Here is an 18,063-nt window from a genome sequence, read left to right on the forward strand (position 1 = left end):
GTACTTTTATTATCACATTGTGATCAATATCGCGTTGATAAAAAAAAAAAAAAAAAAAAAAAAAAAAAAAAAAAACAAATAATAAAAATCCCTATTTTAAAACATATGTCCGTTATTAGGGCTTAAGTAAAATATATACGGGAAATAAAATAACTCATTTTATTATAAAATGCATTATTGATAAGCAATAAAATAACATTTTCTAAAAAATTTAAAAAAAAAATTAGAAATTTGGGTTATTAAGTTTTTTGAAATCATTATAACCAATTACATTAATTTATAGAAAGCAATAAGCTATTAGCAGTTGTATAAAATTATCTTATAAATTTATTTATTTCACTTAGTTATCTTGGAGAGATTTAATCGCATCAATGCTACAATAAAAAATGATACTTAACACATTTAATGAAATCGAAAAAAAATCGTTATCAAAAGATATTGTTGAAGAACATAAGAAACAAATTTATTGTTGTTTTAACAATAATTATTTACACTTTCATGTGCAGTTTACTTGGAATAATACTAATTAAATGATAACATTTCCATTATTTGTTACATAAGAGCTTACTTCAATATATATTTTTAATAGCACAGATAAATGTAACTATTGTTATAAAGATGATAGTTGAGGTTGAATATAGTGATTCAGAATTGTTGCATAAGTCTGTGTCATTACAATAATAAATACTCTGGCTTATTACAAATGCGTGCGAATTACTTGCTCGAAGCGATATGCTGTATGTCTCAAAGGACCTCAAACAACCACGACTTTGAGTTCCGGTAGTACCATTTGCTGAAATGTAAAAATTCGTTATTACGTACTGATTTAATTTTTTTTATTTTTGAATTGTTTTTGAACTTACATAACACATAGTCCAATTTTGCACACGTAACACTACGAGCAAGTGGAATCTGTTCAGTACAATTTGTTTTAATTACATTTTTGGCTGTTTTAACATCGTCACAAAGTTCACATTCGTAACATATTAATGTTTCTCCTATAATAATGACAATAATAAAAATAACAATATTAATAATAATTTTTTGAACAACTTATATTTTAATAAATTTTAAAATAGTAGTTTTATAAATTTCTGCATTATTTTAAGAATTTAATAAAGTAGTTTTTCAATTTCATTATTTCCATTGAAATATTTATAAATAGATGGTAAAAAATTCAAAATTTTATCTCTTCATTGGTCTTTACAAAAAAATGCTCAAAAATCAAGGCCTCAAACCAGAAGACCCCCTTAATTAATCTTAAGGGTACAGTAGAGTTTCTACGACCGATTATAAAATATCCTAGATTCTAGAAATTTAAGGTAAAGGTAGAATAATTAAGAGTTTGATTTTAATGTAACAAAGAATATGCTGTTCAAATCAGTGTAATTTCTCAATTACAATAAAGAAACGGACGGGTTGTGCTAGTTGTATATTATTACATTCATTTGTTTTTTTTTATTATAGTAGATTCCTGTAATAAAGATATTGATTTCCTCTTCACAACCCGGGTAAAAAAATTTATATATAATTATATATGAAAAATGGCCCGGCATAATTATATATAATCATGTATAATTATATCCAATTATATATAATTATATGCGATTATATATAATTATATTAATTTTTTTTTCAAAAATGGATAAAAAAAATTTTTTTTTTTTTTTAATTATATTGATACCAATGCGATTCGGAGTATGATGTAGTAATCAGAAACTATTTTATTTGAAAAATATTTTAACATCTACACTGCCTGAAGTTACACCGAGTGATTTTTTACTGTATAAGTTTAATGCTTTTCAGTGTATTCCAATATACTTTACTATGTTACGGTATATTCCAATGAACGTAAACATATCCTAGCGTATTTCGATGTACTAATTGTGGATTTACGAGGCGCTTTAAAGTCACCCACATTTACCCAGGTTTACAACCAATTTACTCTTTAGATAATAATTTTATGTTTTATCGAACCAATGAAACGATAAATTTTATTTTTTCCTACAGAAACATTCTCAAAGTGAAATTCTTTTATACTGGTATAGCTTATAAGTTCTTAGAATAAAAACAATAATTATTTATTAATGCATTGTATAATGAAATTCCAAATTACCAGTGATGATGACTATTGAAATAATACTCAAAAACAACAAACGATTCATTATAACTTATTACCACAAAACGCCATATACTTGTTTCGATAGTGAGAAAACCTCAACTTGCAAACTCTAGCACTTTGTAGATAATGATTAAAACACCTAATAATAACTGCGATAAAACGCTGCGTTATAACAAATAATTGCTAGTTATCTCGAGTAAGTCTGATAGTATAATCAACAAAAAAAGTAGTTTTTTATTTATTTTTCTCGAAAATAATCATTTAAACTCTGTTACTAAGACCGAACAACCTTCATAATATTGATGTAGATTGATAAACAAATATGATGTTTTTTTTGATCAACAAAGTTTCACTGAATAATCGGAATTTTTCGTTAAACTAACAAAAAAATTAAGAAAACGGTTGACCCTGAAGGCCATCCCTACAACTTCCCGCTATTTCCATGACTGGGCGCTTAAAATTGTACTTATGACGTTTTTGAGATTTTTGAGCTCAAAATATAATTTATGTAATATTTTAAGCTCGCTGAGCTCAAAGAGATAGTATTTCTATGCATTTGAGCTCTTCGAGCTCAAAAGTCTGATAGAAGTTTCATAGAACACTGTTTTTTGAATTTTCTAACCGCAATAACTTTTGAATGGATCTACCGATTTTCACGCGGTTGGCGGCATTCGACGCAGTTTTATTAGCCTCATAAAGAATTTTCAGATTTTAATTGATCGAACCGAAAATTTCGGAGTTATTCCGAAAAAACATTTTTTTCGGTTATCTTTCGTTCACGATATCTCTCGAACGAATCAACCGATTTCGACCAGCTTGGTGGCGATCGACGTGGTTTTTTATTGTCTTGAGCTGATTAGTTTTTGGAATCGATCGGTGGTCGTTTAAAAGTTATCCAAAAAAACACATTTGAAAAAATTTTTTTTCTTAGTTTTTTAAGATTTCTCAAAATATACTGATCCGAATCGATCTAAATTATACTCAAAATCTAAGTTTGGCCAAGCCCTTTCAAATGGCACCAACTGCGATAAAATCGGATGAGCCGTTCAAAAGTTATAAGCGGTTCACATACTTTCACACACGCACACACACACACACACACACACACACACACACACACACACACACACACACACACACACACACACACACATAATGATAACCTCGCGGGAGTAGTCAGGGAAGCTTCCTGTAACCTTCACACGTCGAGATCTGATGAAAACTCGATTTTTGCAAAATGGGTTAAAACCAATAACTTCCCGATTTTTGAAAATCTTCGATTTTCTTAGCGGGAAGTTAAAAAAGTCAGTGATTATTTTTAATGGATTCGAGTATATTAAGGAACAGAAATTTGCAAATGAGAAATGGACAGATAAAATAAGCAAGAGAATCGTAATCGGCAACAAATTTATGCAGGGTAATGAATAGAACAGTATTTTAACAGGAAGAAAAAATATCCAATCGGTAATTTATTTTTTTTTTGTACTATACAATTGTAGTTAGAAAAGATATAATTATCGATACTTCAATAGAAAAGTTTCAATAGTTAAGACTTACTAATCTTCATTTATTTCATGAACTATTTATAAAATTTTTCATTGATTATAATGTGATCAAAATGAGCCAATGAAATTGTACATTTTCGAATCGAAATTTTAATATTCAGATTTATTGACTATAAAAAGAAATAAATACGTAAATAAATGAGAAATAGAAATCGTATGAAAAATTGAATATTGGATTAACAAAAGAAGGAATCATTCATTTTTTTTTTATCTCAAGTGTACTTATAATTGAATTAATTATTAATAATTATTTTAACCAATACACCATCAATGAATTGCGTAGTTTCTAATAAAAATATTTCGCAGAATCTCTACCGCCAATGTTTAACTGAAAAATGCATCTGAACTTTGCAAAAATGAAAATTTTAAGTGTTCAAAAAAAATTTTCAAATTTATCCAGCTACTATGATAAAAAATTGATTATAGAACTTTACAATCCACCTCCGCGGAGTTTACCACTCTTATATCTGAATTCACTGCAGTGCTTTGGCTCAGCTTGTACTAGCAGAAAGCGATCCTGAGCCTGAATATGTTAACATAAGCCTACTGATAAGTCCTTTGGCATACACGGAACAAGTTATTACACATTACGGTGCTTTATGCATCTAATTTGAACTTTGATGGTATATTCATGGACCAATGAATTAGAGTTACTAAGCTCAGTTACTGTAAGCAAGAATATATTGATCTTATAAGACTCTGTACGACAAATAAGGTGAAAAAGCATTGATTATTTATTATAAGGGACCTTTCTTTTGAAAATGCCGCGTTTTTTTTTTTTTTTTTTATTTTTTATACTCACCAATTATCACCGGTTGTTAAAAAATAAAATTTAGACAAAATTCAAGGCTTGAAAAAAAAAATTATTGAAAATGTTGCATATTTTAGTCTTCCAAAGTGGTCACCTACCTTAAGTATACAAATCAGTTAAACGAAATTAATTCTTCATTAATATAAATTTGCTTATAACACAATATTGTATAGGCTTAAATCAACCAATTAAGAAATTAAAATAATTTTTTTTCTCATGCATTTGAAACGAAACAATATATTATAAGACATCACGAGACAAAAATAAATGAAGTGATTGGGAAAAATTTCAAGTTAGCTACACGAATCGTGCAGCGATAGGCTCGCAGCACTACCGTCTGACTAGCTTATAATCCTTTTTTATCCCGAGCCAGGCAGTAGATATTATATAAACTATCTACGTCGAATTTAAGTTTTAACGTCCTCGGAATGCTCTAAAAGGATTAGCTTTAGATAAATGGTTTAGAGAATCGTTAGTGTACTACGAATCGCGAGTAGCGGTCGGCGACAATATAATAATCGAATGATGTTGACAATTGACTATTTCATTAACTAGAACACTAAAGAAGATTATTGAAATATTATAAGTGAACGCTATGTATTGATAAAAACAACACTCAATGCGTCTCAACATTAAACATGTTTATCTCTGTATAGTTTTAATTAAATTAACTGATCGTATATAATAATGATAATTATTGAATCTTACGACTGTTATGTATGAACTACGTAAAACTTTCAGTGAAATTTATTTTCGATAATAGTTAGAATAAGGAATGAAAATCGCTGTATTATAATTTATTAAAGAAAATATTTATATTGCTGTTTTATTTCATAACTAGAGTTTTTTTATAAAAGATAAAAACTCAATTATCAATTCAATAATATAATTGATAGCTCAAACGAACAAACAAAAATATCTAATGAAATCATTAGAGAGAAGTTAATAGTTTTTTGTAACGTACTAATTGAAGCCGTTATCAGAAATATATTTTTTCATGGGCGTCAAGCTCGTTTTTTTATGTAGTATATATTTCATGTAGTATATATTTATAGCTCATGCGTATCGCCTAAATATATCTATAGAAATATTTCTATGGAAATACAGCGTTTATTTTTTTTAATTTGGTATAAACAATAATTGAAATCTAAAAATTAATTCTTCTTTTTTTTGTAAATATTTCTATACTTGTTTTCTGTAATTTTCAATCTTTAATATGAAATTGAAAATTTTGAAATTTGCAATTTGATTTTCTGTCGCCAAGGACGAGATTATTTGAGCGACGTTATTTTATATCATATTCCAAGCAAAATCAAAATTTTAAAACATTTTAAAAGGATTTTATTACGACGAAAATTTTTTTGAACACTACAATTCTATTTTCTTCTATTTCGGTCGTTACTGTAAGACTTACCCAATAGATGAAATAACCCTATGGTTATAAACTTTATAATTATTATTCTTAATAAGTACTTGCAAAAATATAACTGAGAATTATCAACAATTAGTTTTAAAAGTAGACTGAGTTGCTCAGTTATTTTATACGTAAAAAAACTCTTAGCCAATCAAAGCTGTACGCTTAGGCGTGTATTTTTATCAATTTATAAATTATTATTATTATTATTATTATTATTATTATTATTATTATTATTATTATTATTATTATTATCAGTGCAATCATTATTAATACTTCCACGTTACCGCGTTGAATTATAAAGTCTTCACGGAAACCGATAAAAGTTATTCTTTTTCATTATGATCTAGATTTTTCTATTATAATTTAAACATTTATGTCATGAGGAGAAGAGAGGTATACAGAAATTTTCAGTATAAACTTAGTAAGATGTTACATTTTTATTTTCATGACAATTTAAATTACATGAGATTGGTGAGAAAGCAGTTCTTTAAAAAAGAAATAATAAATCTCATCATAAATAAATACATTTCAATATTTTTATAAATAAGTCTATAAAAACATTGAAAATGAGTTCATAAATATTTAATCCAAATTGATTTTTGAGTTTATTTCTATTCTGTAGAAATAAATTTGTAAGATTTAATAGTAATTACTTGACAAATTACCATTTTTCGCCTGCAAACATCAATGCGACTAAAGTAACAAGCACGATAGACAAAGATCCAGTAAAGGATCCAACACCGTTACAGTTCTCTTTTTTACAGAAATATACCTCGGTTGAAATTGTGTTGGTCAAATTAACCTTTTCATTAATTTTATCAGCAACAAAGCAACCTCGATTGTATTGGACCTTTTTTTCAGCTGGAAAAGAAATTTTTTGTTTATTAAAGTTCAATCATTAATTCAATCACTAAATTACTTACCGTGTTCATAAATTATTTGTTTGAAACACATTTGATCATTTCCAGTACAGTTCACCTCGTTTTTCAACGTTGATCCATCATTGCACTTGTCTCCATAGCATTCGAAACATTTCAGACATTGTCCTACAAAGCAAATATTTCGTAGATTTAATTAATTAATTAAGTAATTAATTTATAAAGCACCAAAAAAATGAATTAATTTAATTATAATTTTTTTTACCTGAAACGAACACAGCTGCAATAACACCGAAAAATATGAGATACTTCATGATTTTAAAAGTACTTTGAAGCAATAGACTTTAATTGATAAAAATAAAATTTTCTTATTCTCTCACCGATAATTCCGGACTGATGGAGAATTTTAAAAGCTATACGCACTAAGAATTAGGTAAAATTTTTACCTATTCACCAAGCGTGGGAGTAAATGAGGACAGATAAGATATCTATTGACTTATCTGTCAAAAACGAATAGGTTCGTCATTGTACAGGTATATGTAGTACACATATTTAAAAACCAATTATACAATAACAATTTTTACAGTTATTTCATTTATCGCCGCAAATAATGCCTCTATTATTATCACCAATACACTAAGTATTGAATTAAGTCATTAATTTTTTTTTAAGTAATCTTTGTTTCCACGTCAGCACCTGCTATTCGTTGATGAGCCATCAAATAATCATTAATAAAAATCAATAAAAAAGATTGTATTGAACTTTGAAATTATATATATATTTTAGTGGGAAATTTTATTTGACTCATTTTAGTTTGATCGATTTCGACATTTTGATTTGATTATGGTCTTTTAGATAAAATGAATCACTTTTAATCATTACTGAACGTACTTTTTTTTTCGTAGAACCGATAAATATGAATCCAGAATCTGTAAAATCTTAAACCACCACTATTAATATATAGATTAGATTTTTAAAAAGAAATTAATTTGATTGAATCTTTATTGAACGTTTATTGTATCTATATTGAACGTTTATTACTGCTATTGAAGGTTGTTGAGCTTTGTATAACACAAGTATTATTTATAAGCATGATTAACTTGTTATTACTGTTAGTTACTATATTTATTTTGATTTTATTTTTATATATCTAAAACTCTGTACATCATACACTAATTATAAATGTATATTTGATGATGGTTCTGAGGGAGTCTAGGCTCCAGAATCCAAAAAAATTATTATCTATCTATCTATCTATCTATCTTAAATGAAAAATATAGACTTGAATTAATTGTTATTTAGGCTGGATTAAATGGCTTAACGGGCCGTATCGAGTTCAATGAGGGCAAGAGAAACAATTTCAAATTAGATCTACTCAAGTTAAAGAAGGAAGAATTAGTTAAAGTGGGAGAATGGCGACCGGGATTAGGCATCAATGTTACTGACTTGGAAGCATTCTATGATAAAACTTACGCCAATATCACGCTCGTTGTAATGACACGTGAGGTAAGTAAATTTTAATATCAATGAACAAAACCTTCAAACAGGATTGGAGGAATATTGATGGATTTTATGATCATCACAGTTAGTCACAATAAATATGGTGACAAAGTAGATAAAAACCTTCTGTTTCAAAAATATTGAAAATTGTCATTGTTATATCCACTAGCTACAACTAGATGGGATCGTTTCTTATCTTTAAAAGCCTGAAAACAAAGTATCAGGAATTTTTTGACGTAACAACTACTGAGACTATAATTAGAGTATATATTGTGTATTATAAATTACAGAATAATCTCTATTCATTAAATGAAATAAACAATATTTTTTTAATAACTATCATATTGATTATTATTTTATTTTGTAATAATTTAAAGTTAATAACTGATATTTAATTTTTATTTTTTCGGTTTAAATTTTAAACCTCGAGGTACTAGATTGCGTTAATACACCTTTGATAAATGTATTTGATACTACATCACTTTGCCGATTCACTATAACTGACACTAAATAACAAAAAAAATTAGGAAAACGGTTGACCCTGAAGGCCATCCCTGCAACTTCCCGCCAATTCTAAACCTAAACGCTTGAAATTGCACTTATGACGTTTTTGAGCTCTTCGAGCTCATAAATACAATCTGTGTGTTATTTTGAGCTCCCTGAACTCAAAAAATAACTTTTGTATGTTTTAGAGCTCTTCGAGCTCAAAAGTTTGATAGAAGTTAAGTAAAACACTATTTTTTGAAATTTCAAATCGCAATAACTTTTGAATGAAGAAACCGATTTTCGCGCGGTTTGTGGCATTCAACGCAGTTTTTTAGGCTTTATCAAGAATCTTCAAGTTTAAATTGATAGAACGGAAAATTTCAGAGTAATTTCGAAAAAACACACACACACACACACACACACACACACACACACACACACACATACAAAGCGCCGGGATTGGACGGAATCCCTAATATAGCCTTGAAAACCATCATAAAGGCAGCACCAACATTATTTCTAGACGCTTACAACGCATGCCTCACGGAAGGGACTTTTCCTCGTAAGTGGAAACAGCAACGGTTAGTACTTTTACCTAAAGGAAAGAAACCGCCAGAAGAACCGTCATCTTACCGACCACTCTGCATGCTAGATACGGCGGGTAAGATATTTGAGCGTATCATCCATCAGCGAATAGATGAAGTAGTCGACCCACTCTTGACAGACAACCAGTATGGATTCCGGAAAGGACGATCAACCCTGGACGCGATCAACCTGGTTGTTAATACGGCCAAAGAGGCAATCGCAGGAACTAGATGGAAGGGTGGAACGAAGAAGTACTGCCTGGTGGCTGCCTTGGACATCAAAAATGCTTTCAATTCCGCTAATTGGGACTGCATCATGCAAGCTCTCGACGAGAAGAATATAATAACCAACATATCTTCGCAGACTAGTGATTAGCTATTTTACAAATAGAGTGCTGAAATACGATACAAAGAATGGTCCGAAAGAGTATGATATAACCGGTGGTGTGCCACAGGGCTCTGTTCTTGGTCCACTTCTGTGGAATATCATTTATGACGGGCTCCTGAGACTGAAGCTTCCAAGATGTGTCAAACTGGTAGCGTATGCGGATGATGTTGCTGCAGTGATCGTCGCCAAACACCTCGACGAGATTCAACATCTGTTTGACATCACTTTTGAGAAGATCAACCAGTGGATGGATACAGTGAACCTACAACTGGCCAAGCAGAAGACCGAAGCAGTGCTTATTACCAGCCGAAAAGAAGTTGAAACAATTAAGCTAAAAGTCGGTGACCGAGAAATCACATCACAACCTCATATACGATATCTGGGAGTGATGCTTGATGCCCGACTCAACTTCAAGCAGCAAGTGGAACATGTCTGTTACGAAAGTGTCAGTAGTGAGAGCTAGTCTCGCACGATTGATGCCGAACGTCGGAGGCCCAAAGCAGAGCAGGAGGCTACTATTGTCATCAGTAGTCACATCGGTGCTCACCTACGGAATATCCATTTGGGCTGACGCACTAGAGGTGCAAGATTCATGGAGAAAAGCTGGACCAATATATCGTATGAGTGCCCTACGAGTTGCAAGCGCCTTTTGAACAATATCAGAGGAAGCAGTTTGTGTCATTTCCGGAGCTTTGCCGCTCAGAGTCCTAGCTGAGGAAAGATGGAACCTTTACCAATGAAAGAGGACAACCACACAAAGTGCCAAGGAACTCAGAGCTGAAGAACGGCAGAACAGCATCGCACGATGGTAATCGCAGTGGGACGCCGCGACAACAGGGAGATGGACACACCGTCTCATACCGAAGATCGACGTTTGGCTAAACCGAAGTCATGGTGAGGTCAATTACTATCTGACGCAGTTGTTGTCAGGACATGGATGTTTTCGGACGTATCTTCACCGCTTCAAGCATGATGATTCACCGGAGTGCCCGTCCTGCCCAGGAATCAATGAAGACGCGGAGCACGTTTTCTTTGAGTGCCCACGATTTTACCCACAGCGAGATGAGCTGGAGATGATCCTAAAGAAGAAAATCCAACCAGAGACAATAGTAGAAGCAATGTTGTCATCAAGAGCCTCCTGGAACGCCATCAGCACATTTGCAAAAGAAGTCCTTATAAACTTGCGTTCCATCGAAAGAAGAAGAGCAAATGACAACAACTAGAAGAAAGGTAAAATAACACCTTAGCTACCAGAAGAAAGAGCAGTAGCTAGATCCTCCCCTCACGAAGTAATGCCTAACGGCGGTTTCCATGAGGGATTAGGGGAAAGAGGAAAAGGGGTTTAGGGTTTAGTGGGTAGGGGCACTAGCGTCGAGTTTTAGTATGACACTGCGTCGAGTCGCCACATATCCAGGCCAAACAACTATGCCTAGAATCCGTAAAAAGGATTCCCCCCCCACTTAAAACAAAAAAAAAAAAAAAAAAAAAACACACACACACACAAGCACACACACATACAGACACCATCGCGGGAATAGTCAGGGAAGCTTCCTAGGACTTCGAAACGTCAAGATTCGATGAAAACGCGATTTTCGTAAAACGGGGTGGAAACAATAACTTCCCGATTTTTGAAAATCTTCGATTTTCTTAGCGGGAAGTTAAAAATAAGTTACTAACATATATGTTATCAATTTTTTTTTTATGAATTAGTTTACACCATAAGTACCTATTGTTGGGTTTATCAAAAAAACTAGCAAATTTTATTTTTTTAAATTATCATGAAATTTCATCAGAGGATACCAAAATAAAAACCCTGTCAAAAGTAGACCTTTTCGTTTTGATGTTTAGAGTGTAACGTTGCAGAAGGCTGGAAGGCCTCACCCCGAATATTTCTTCGAAGTTTCCTCCGGTGGAATAGCTCGCCGGACCCAGAGTTCGTTTTTGGAGGATCACACAACTACAGATAACTTTACTTACTTATACTTAAACTATACTAAAGCCATGCTTCTACTATTACAGGAGTCAGGTTTACTCATTAAACAAAATAATTTAAATAAAATAATAGTTTATTTTATTAATAATTAATAATTAAATGATAAAATAATAAGAAAGGTTATAAACATTTCAATCTCGCGACTTAGACACACCTTAAAATTTTGTCAGTTGAAATATAATACTAATAATAATGATCAAACGATAATAATAAATATATACAAGCAATATATACGATCTTTATACACGTATTCTGAGAGACGAGCCGCGACCTCTATTCTTGGGACTCGCGACGCGTTCCACAAAAAGTTAAGAGTTAAGCTCTGTAGCCAAAAGAGTTACGGGAGACGTAGGACACACCCACAGTCTCTCCGCACCCACCTGAGTACCCCGATTAGACAAACCAATCCAGGAAATACTCCGCCTAGGTTCTGGGCATAGACGCGACTATGAAGAAACGTCCAGAGATACCTGGGCCAGCTACTACCCGATAAATAGGTATTACCTCGGTGAGCGTAATACCGCTCTCCTCAGTTACCTCGTCTTCTAGGGTGTATGTCCGATCGTAGGGAATACCCACAATCAAAACACACACGGGCGTTCGGAGGTTCAAAAAGAGTGAAGGAATACTGGAGCGCAGTACCTGTTTCCGTCGATTCACGACACTCTAAGTTAGCTCAGCGAGACACACTACACTTCGCAGCTCAGATAAGATTGACGAAACTGGGCGAGAAAATCGGACTTAAGTACTCAGCGAGCCGCTCCGCCTCGGGACGGCGCGAGCTAAATTGCGACGCCTATCGGCGCCCGGTGAACTAAGGTACTTTCTCTCTCTCGCAGCGGCGCGCGCACGCTAGCTTTTAATCCCACTCTTCTCGTCTCTGCTTTCTCTTCTTCGCTCAGCGCGCTCGTCTCTCTGGTCGCTCGCGCTGGCTCGTCTCTTTATATCTATATATATTTTTCTCTCTTTATCTTTTTATTTTAATTCTTTTTATTTTTTACAACATTTTAAAATAATAAATATTATTATTAAATTAAATAAATTACGTGCTCGTCACAAGAGGTCGCGAATCAAAACCTTTTATTTTCTATTTAAATGACGAGGTAAATAATATTTTGTAATTTTTGAATTTTATGTCTTGTTATACGAACAATTTACTAGCTAGCGCAATACATATTTTTATAGGAAATTGAATGCTGTATAAAAAAGTTTGATACGATTTTTTAATAAGTTTACTTTTTCAAAAGTTATTCAAGGTTAATTTAGACTTATCCTAAATTGTACGTTTTTTATTTATTTTCGGCAAAATTATTATTGTTGAGATTAAAATTTCTTATCTATTTTAAAGAACAATCTCATTCTGAGTAAAAGAAAAAATAATTGAACGTTGGAATAACTTGTCAACATAAACAGTGATAACTTTTGTGGTTACTGATTTCAAAAGTTAAGAACTGTATATTCATAAACACTTAATTACATTATTTTTTTTAATATTTATTGAGAAGTTTTAATTATTATAGAGACATAATTTGATATTTTCCATAATAGATGAAGACTTTTTATCTAAATAATAATAATAATAATAATAATTTCGCTGAAAATCGAAGAGCTCAAAAATGTCTTAAAGGTGAAATTTTGAGCCCTTTCCATTTGAAATTAGCGGAAAGTTGCAAGGGCGGTTTATAAGGTCAACCATTTTACTAATTTTTTTTTTCGTTTTTAGGAAAAACCGTACGTGATGGTAAGAGAAGATAAAAATTTGACCGGAAACGCCAGATTCGAGGGGTTTTGCATTGATTTACTCAAATGGATTGCTGGTCAAGTGGGCTTTCAATACGTTATTAAGCTGGTACCTGATCACATGTACGGCGTTTACGATCCGGAAACGAAAGAGTGGAATGGAATCGTGCGTGAACTCATGGAAAAGGTATAATATTATTGAGTTATTTCAATAATTTAAACGAAAAAAAAAGATCTAGAAATTATTTCGTTACAAATCGTTGAAACTTTTTAAACCTCCAGTGAAAATTATTTTCAATTTAACATTAATTTTAATTATTTACTATCAACTATTTTGTTATTTAATATTTTTTTTCTCAATTATTAAATCAATTAATTAAATACGGAATTTTCATCATTAATATGAAATATTCTTAGTTATTTTATAAAATTATTCCCTACACGGAGAAAAAAATTTTGCTATAGGAACTCTATAGTAGTTAGTTAGTTGTAAAAAGTTCCAGTAGGTTAACGTATTCTTATGGTAACAATACTGTTTGGCTCCTACAACTCTACATCGTTGAGCTCTGAGAGCTAAACGTTATTTACCTCTCACAACTCTACAGGATCGTTCTGAGACTATAACAAATTTTTGGCAGTCTGTTTAATAATTTTTTTTACGATTTAGCATTGATAATTTAATAAATAAATGCGGCAGAACGAATTTATATTGCCAACAATAATTGTATAAGACAAATAAGAATAGTATTATAATAGAAATAAAATAATAATAGAACTTATATTACAAATAAAAATTATTTGTAAAATAAAAATATGGTCATCACAAAATTATGTTATTTTCTTAATTATATCAATAAATATTGGACATAAAATCACTACCGTATATGCACAAGAAAAGATAAATAAACGAAAACAAATTTTATTTTGTGTTAAATGGGGTCTTTTTAATGTATTCCGATAACTTATTACTTATCACAGTATATTCAACTAATAAATTAAATTAACAGTCACTGCAAATGAACCCTGAAAAACCATAAATACAAAACTGTTCTAACGAAATTCAATTTGACAAAAAAAAAAACCTATTTCCTTAAATAAATAAACTGGAAACTTAATTGTCCTCATATATTTTTAATAATATGGATGAGTAACAAAATAATTCTGTTTGTCATTTTAGAAGGTTATGAAATATGTCAGCGCACTCCACTACTGCGCAACGTAGAGCGCTCCCAACTATACTGTTTGGCTTTGAGAACAATCCCGTAGAGCTCTGAGAGCTCAACAACATTGAGTTATCAGAACTAAATAACATTTTGTTACTGTAACTCTACAACGAACAGTAAACTGTGTATAGTTGTGGTAACTCTACAGTTAGGTTACCAGAACGAAATTTTTTTTTCCGTGTATAAACTTTTCACTCTATGAAGAGCCTCACAAGTGTATAAAAGTGAGTTGCCCATAAATTATAATTATCATAGAGATTCATCAATTTTTTATTTAGATTAATGATACATGCATTCCATACATCGGGAAATGTATATATAGTGATGATTAATTTCAACTTATCTTCTACTTCGTATGCTATGGATTCCTTTGCTTTCGGCATTGTAGCTATCATCCAGCCTTAAATAATCTTCTGAAAATAACAAAATGTTTACGTCGAAAGTTTAAATATGATAAATATGTACAATTAACAAATAAATATATTCAGAAACCTCTTGTAAGTTTCAAATTCAAGATTTTAATTTGGATATTAAGTTATTCAGTTTTATTTTAGTTGAAGCGCTCATTAAAATGAAATTTAAAAACATCTAGAAAGCAATTGACCCTGCATAGTCAATTTCTGCATCTTCTCTTTATTCACAATCAATCGAGCTGTTCTTGCTTGTAAATAGAGTTTGTTTCTATTTCAAAGTCTGACATTAATTGGGAAATATTATTTAAGGGAATTCATTTACGTAATGGTTTCGAACAATAATTTTATTTTGCACAAATTGATTCCTTAACGTGTGCAGAATATCCTGTTCCAGCTATTTTTTTAAATTTGAAGTTGTTATAACGATGCAGCAGTTAGAAGAACCAAATGTTCGGATGTTTTACTCATAATTGAAACTTTGAACCTATTTTGATCAAAAGTATGTTCTTCTAATTTTTCTCAATTATATCTCGAGAACAGCTGGCGAGATTCTCTTATAGGGTATACTCAGCACATGTAGACGCATGAACTGTTTTAGAATCATAGAAAAATTCCAAATATATCAATTTTTTTCTGTAACCAAAAAATAAAAAAAAAATCATGAAATCTGAAACATTTCTTTCAAGAGTCATCAAAAAACCTAATTTTCAATATTTTAAAATAATTCTATGTCACCCGATGCATTCAAAATTCTACAAAGAAAAAAAAATTTACTTTAATCAAGTAAATAATTTTGGAGTTTCATCTTCTTAATTTGAATTAAAAATTCTTAAACTAAGAAATTTTTTTTGGTTTAACTAAATTTTACTTGATTCAAGAATTGTTCATCTTAATTCAAGAAAATAAAAGCAGTCTTTGAAATTGTCTTCTTGGTTCAAGAATTTTTTTCTTTATTCAAGTCAATTTTTTTTCAGTATATAGTTATTTTGTAAAAAATACTTATCTTGAAATTTTTGCATCGCGATATCTTTCGAACAAATTTATCGATTTTGATAAGATTTGGAGCATTTGGCATAGATATTTGAACACAAAGGCTAATTTGATTTGAAAAAAAAAAATAAAAAATTTTTTTGAAAATTTTATTTTTAAGGTTTATTAAAATGTAGTGAGTCAAATCTGTTGATGAATACCAATATTCATCTTATTTTAAAAAATAGTACCACACTAGAATAAAAAATTTGTTTTTTAATTTTTTAATTTTAATTTTAATTTTTTAATTTTAAATTAAAATTTTTTTTTTAATTTATTCTTTTTAAACTTATTAAGAATTAGTTTTTTGATTTGGAATAAAATTATAATCTGTATTATTCATTATAATATACTTATTATTCATTCATATTATTCATATATATTTGACTGCAAAATGCACTTGAAAATGATAATGTAAGAATAGGTACTATCTGCAGATAGATTCTAGTTAAATTCCAAATGGACGCCACTTCTATGTAAGATGGGACTGACGAGCATGCGCGTGGTCCTGACAACTATCTGAGACAAATAAATCTCAGATGGCTCTGAGCTCCTTCTGGGATTGAACTGAAATAAACGAAAACTGTACCTACTACAATCTACATAGAAGTAGTAACCCTTTGTAAATTTTTTTCACTATAGATGGAACTAGGTTCCGTCCAACATGGAAAACAATTAAGTCTCGTTTTTTCCGTATACTTCCCAATCTTTAAAAATATTTAATTTCATAGCGAGAAATTAAAAAAGTTAACTTCAACTTTAATTTAATTCTCCAGTGATATGAAGTTTACAAGCTCAAATTAACTTTTTTTTTTTTTTTTTTTTAATTAATATAAATTTACCGTGAGGTATACGTACTATAATTAACGCTCATTTAATCACGCAAAAAAAGTAATAAGAGCACTGCGTGAATTTTCCCATCAATAAAGTTTAGTAAATTTCTCCAGGCGAGTTAATCAAATTAAAAATATTTTACGTAACAAACTTTATACATAATGAAGCTCGTTGCTGACAAAAGTGTTTACATTATTTAATAATTGAAATTAAATAATAATTTTTGGAGTTTTTAATAACTTTTTAATTTTATTCCAGAGAGCCGATCTTGCTGTGGCTTCTATGACTATTAATTATGCTAGAGAAAGTGTTATTGACTTTACGAAGCCGTTCATGAATCTTGGAATTGGAATACTTTTTAAGGTGAGTTACTAAATCATTGCTAAATAGAAATTGTTGAATTCACTTTTTTTGAGTTATAATATTTATTGTTTAAACTATATTTTATTTTATCTCTGGGCAGATATTGAAGATTTAATTGCTAAAATGTTTTTTGTAATTAATAATTAAGCTAAAAAAGTTTGGTGAATCCAAATGTGCATGCCTTAAGCACTCATGTTTTTTGTAAATATTCCAAAAAAATTTGCCAATTAGAAAATTATAATAACAGTTTTTTTAACCGAATACTTCAATTAATCTATTAGAAACTATTTTTAATGTGTTGATTAATCATTTTTCTTCGTATTAGGATGCTATGTGATTTTTGTGAATATTTTTAAATATAGACGAAATTTAACATGATGAAATCATGGATTTAGTTTTTTAGGTGCTCGCAGAGCATAGCCTCCGCACGTTTGCGCTTAAGGCATGCAATAAATAATGATCTTGATCACAGGTGGGTTCAATTAAATGATAGTACAATAATTTTTATTCGAAAATGTGTCAATCATTTTTGGTCTTGACCGATTGAAATCGATCATTAATTTTACCGATATTATTATTTATAATTTTAAATGATTTTAATCGAATCTTCAGTTAAAAAGCCTACAGATAATTAAAAAGAAATTGTTTTTCATAAATAATATTACTCAACATTCCTATAGTTAATCAAGGCTTTCTTATGTTAGTATCGATCCCGAG

General features: G+C 30.5%; 3 protein-coding genes across 12 annotated transcripts in view; 1 reads left to right on the plus strand and 2 right to left on the minus strand.

The window, feature by feature from the left end:
• Positions 1-18,063, plus strand: part of LOC123271688 (glutamate receptor ionotropic, kainate 2) — a 294,730-nt gene that overhangs the window by 233,318 nt on the left and 43,349 nt on the right. For all 10 annotated transcript variants that reach the window (XM_044738125.1, XM_044738076.1, XM_044738085.1 and 7 more), the window contains exons 10-12: positions 8,096-8,299; positions 13,468-13,671; positions 17,242-17,346. In XM_044738125.1, the coding sequence (XP_044594060.1) occupies positions 8,096-8,299; positions 13,468-13,671; positions 17,242-17,346 (513 nt within the window). The remainder of the gene's footprint in view (positions 1-8,095; positions 8,300-13,467; positions 13,672-17,241; positions 17,347-18,063) is intronic.
• On the minus strand, positions 446-2,281 carry LOC123272094. Its single transcript, XM_044738734.1, has 3 exons — positions 2,117-2,281; positions 864-998; positions 446-793 (listed from the first exon to the last, which is right to left on the minus strand). Exons 1-3 carry the CDS (start codon positions 2,163-2,165, stop codon positions 570-572), a joined length of 408 nt encoding a protein of 135 aa, XP_044594669.1. The 5' UTR covers positions 2,166-2,281; the 3' UTR covers positions 446-569.
• Positions 6,485-7,255, minus strand: LOC123272100. The gene is made up of 3 exons (XM_044738748.1): positions 7,059-7,255; positions 6,839-6,961; positions 6,485-6,776 (listed from the first exon to the last, which is right to left on the minus strand). Exons 1-3 carry the CDS (start codon positions 7,105-7,107, stop codon positions 6,577-6,579), a joined length of 372 nt encoding a protein of 123 aa, XP_044594683.1. The 5' UTR covers positions 7,108-7,255; the 3' UTR covers positions 6,485-6,576.

This window comes from Cotesia glomerata, linkage group LG1 (assembly GCF_020080835.1).
Source record: "Cotesia glomerata isolate CgM1 linkage group LG1, MPM_Cglom_v2.3, whole genome shotgun sequence".
NCBI lineage: Eukaryota > Metazoa > Arthropoda > Insecta > Hymenoptera > Braconidae > Cotesia > Cotesia glomerata.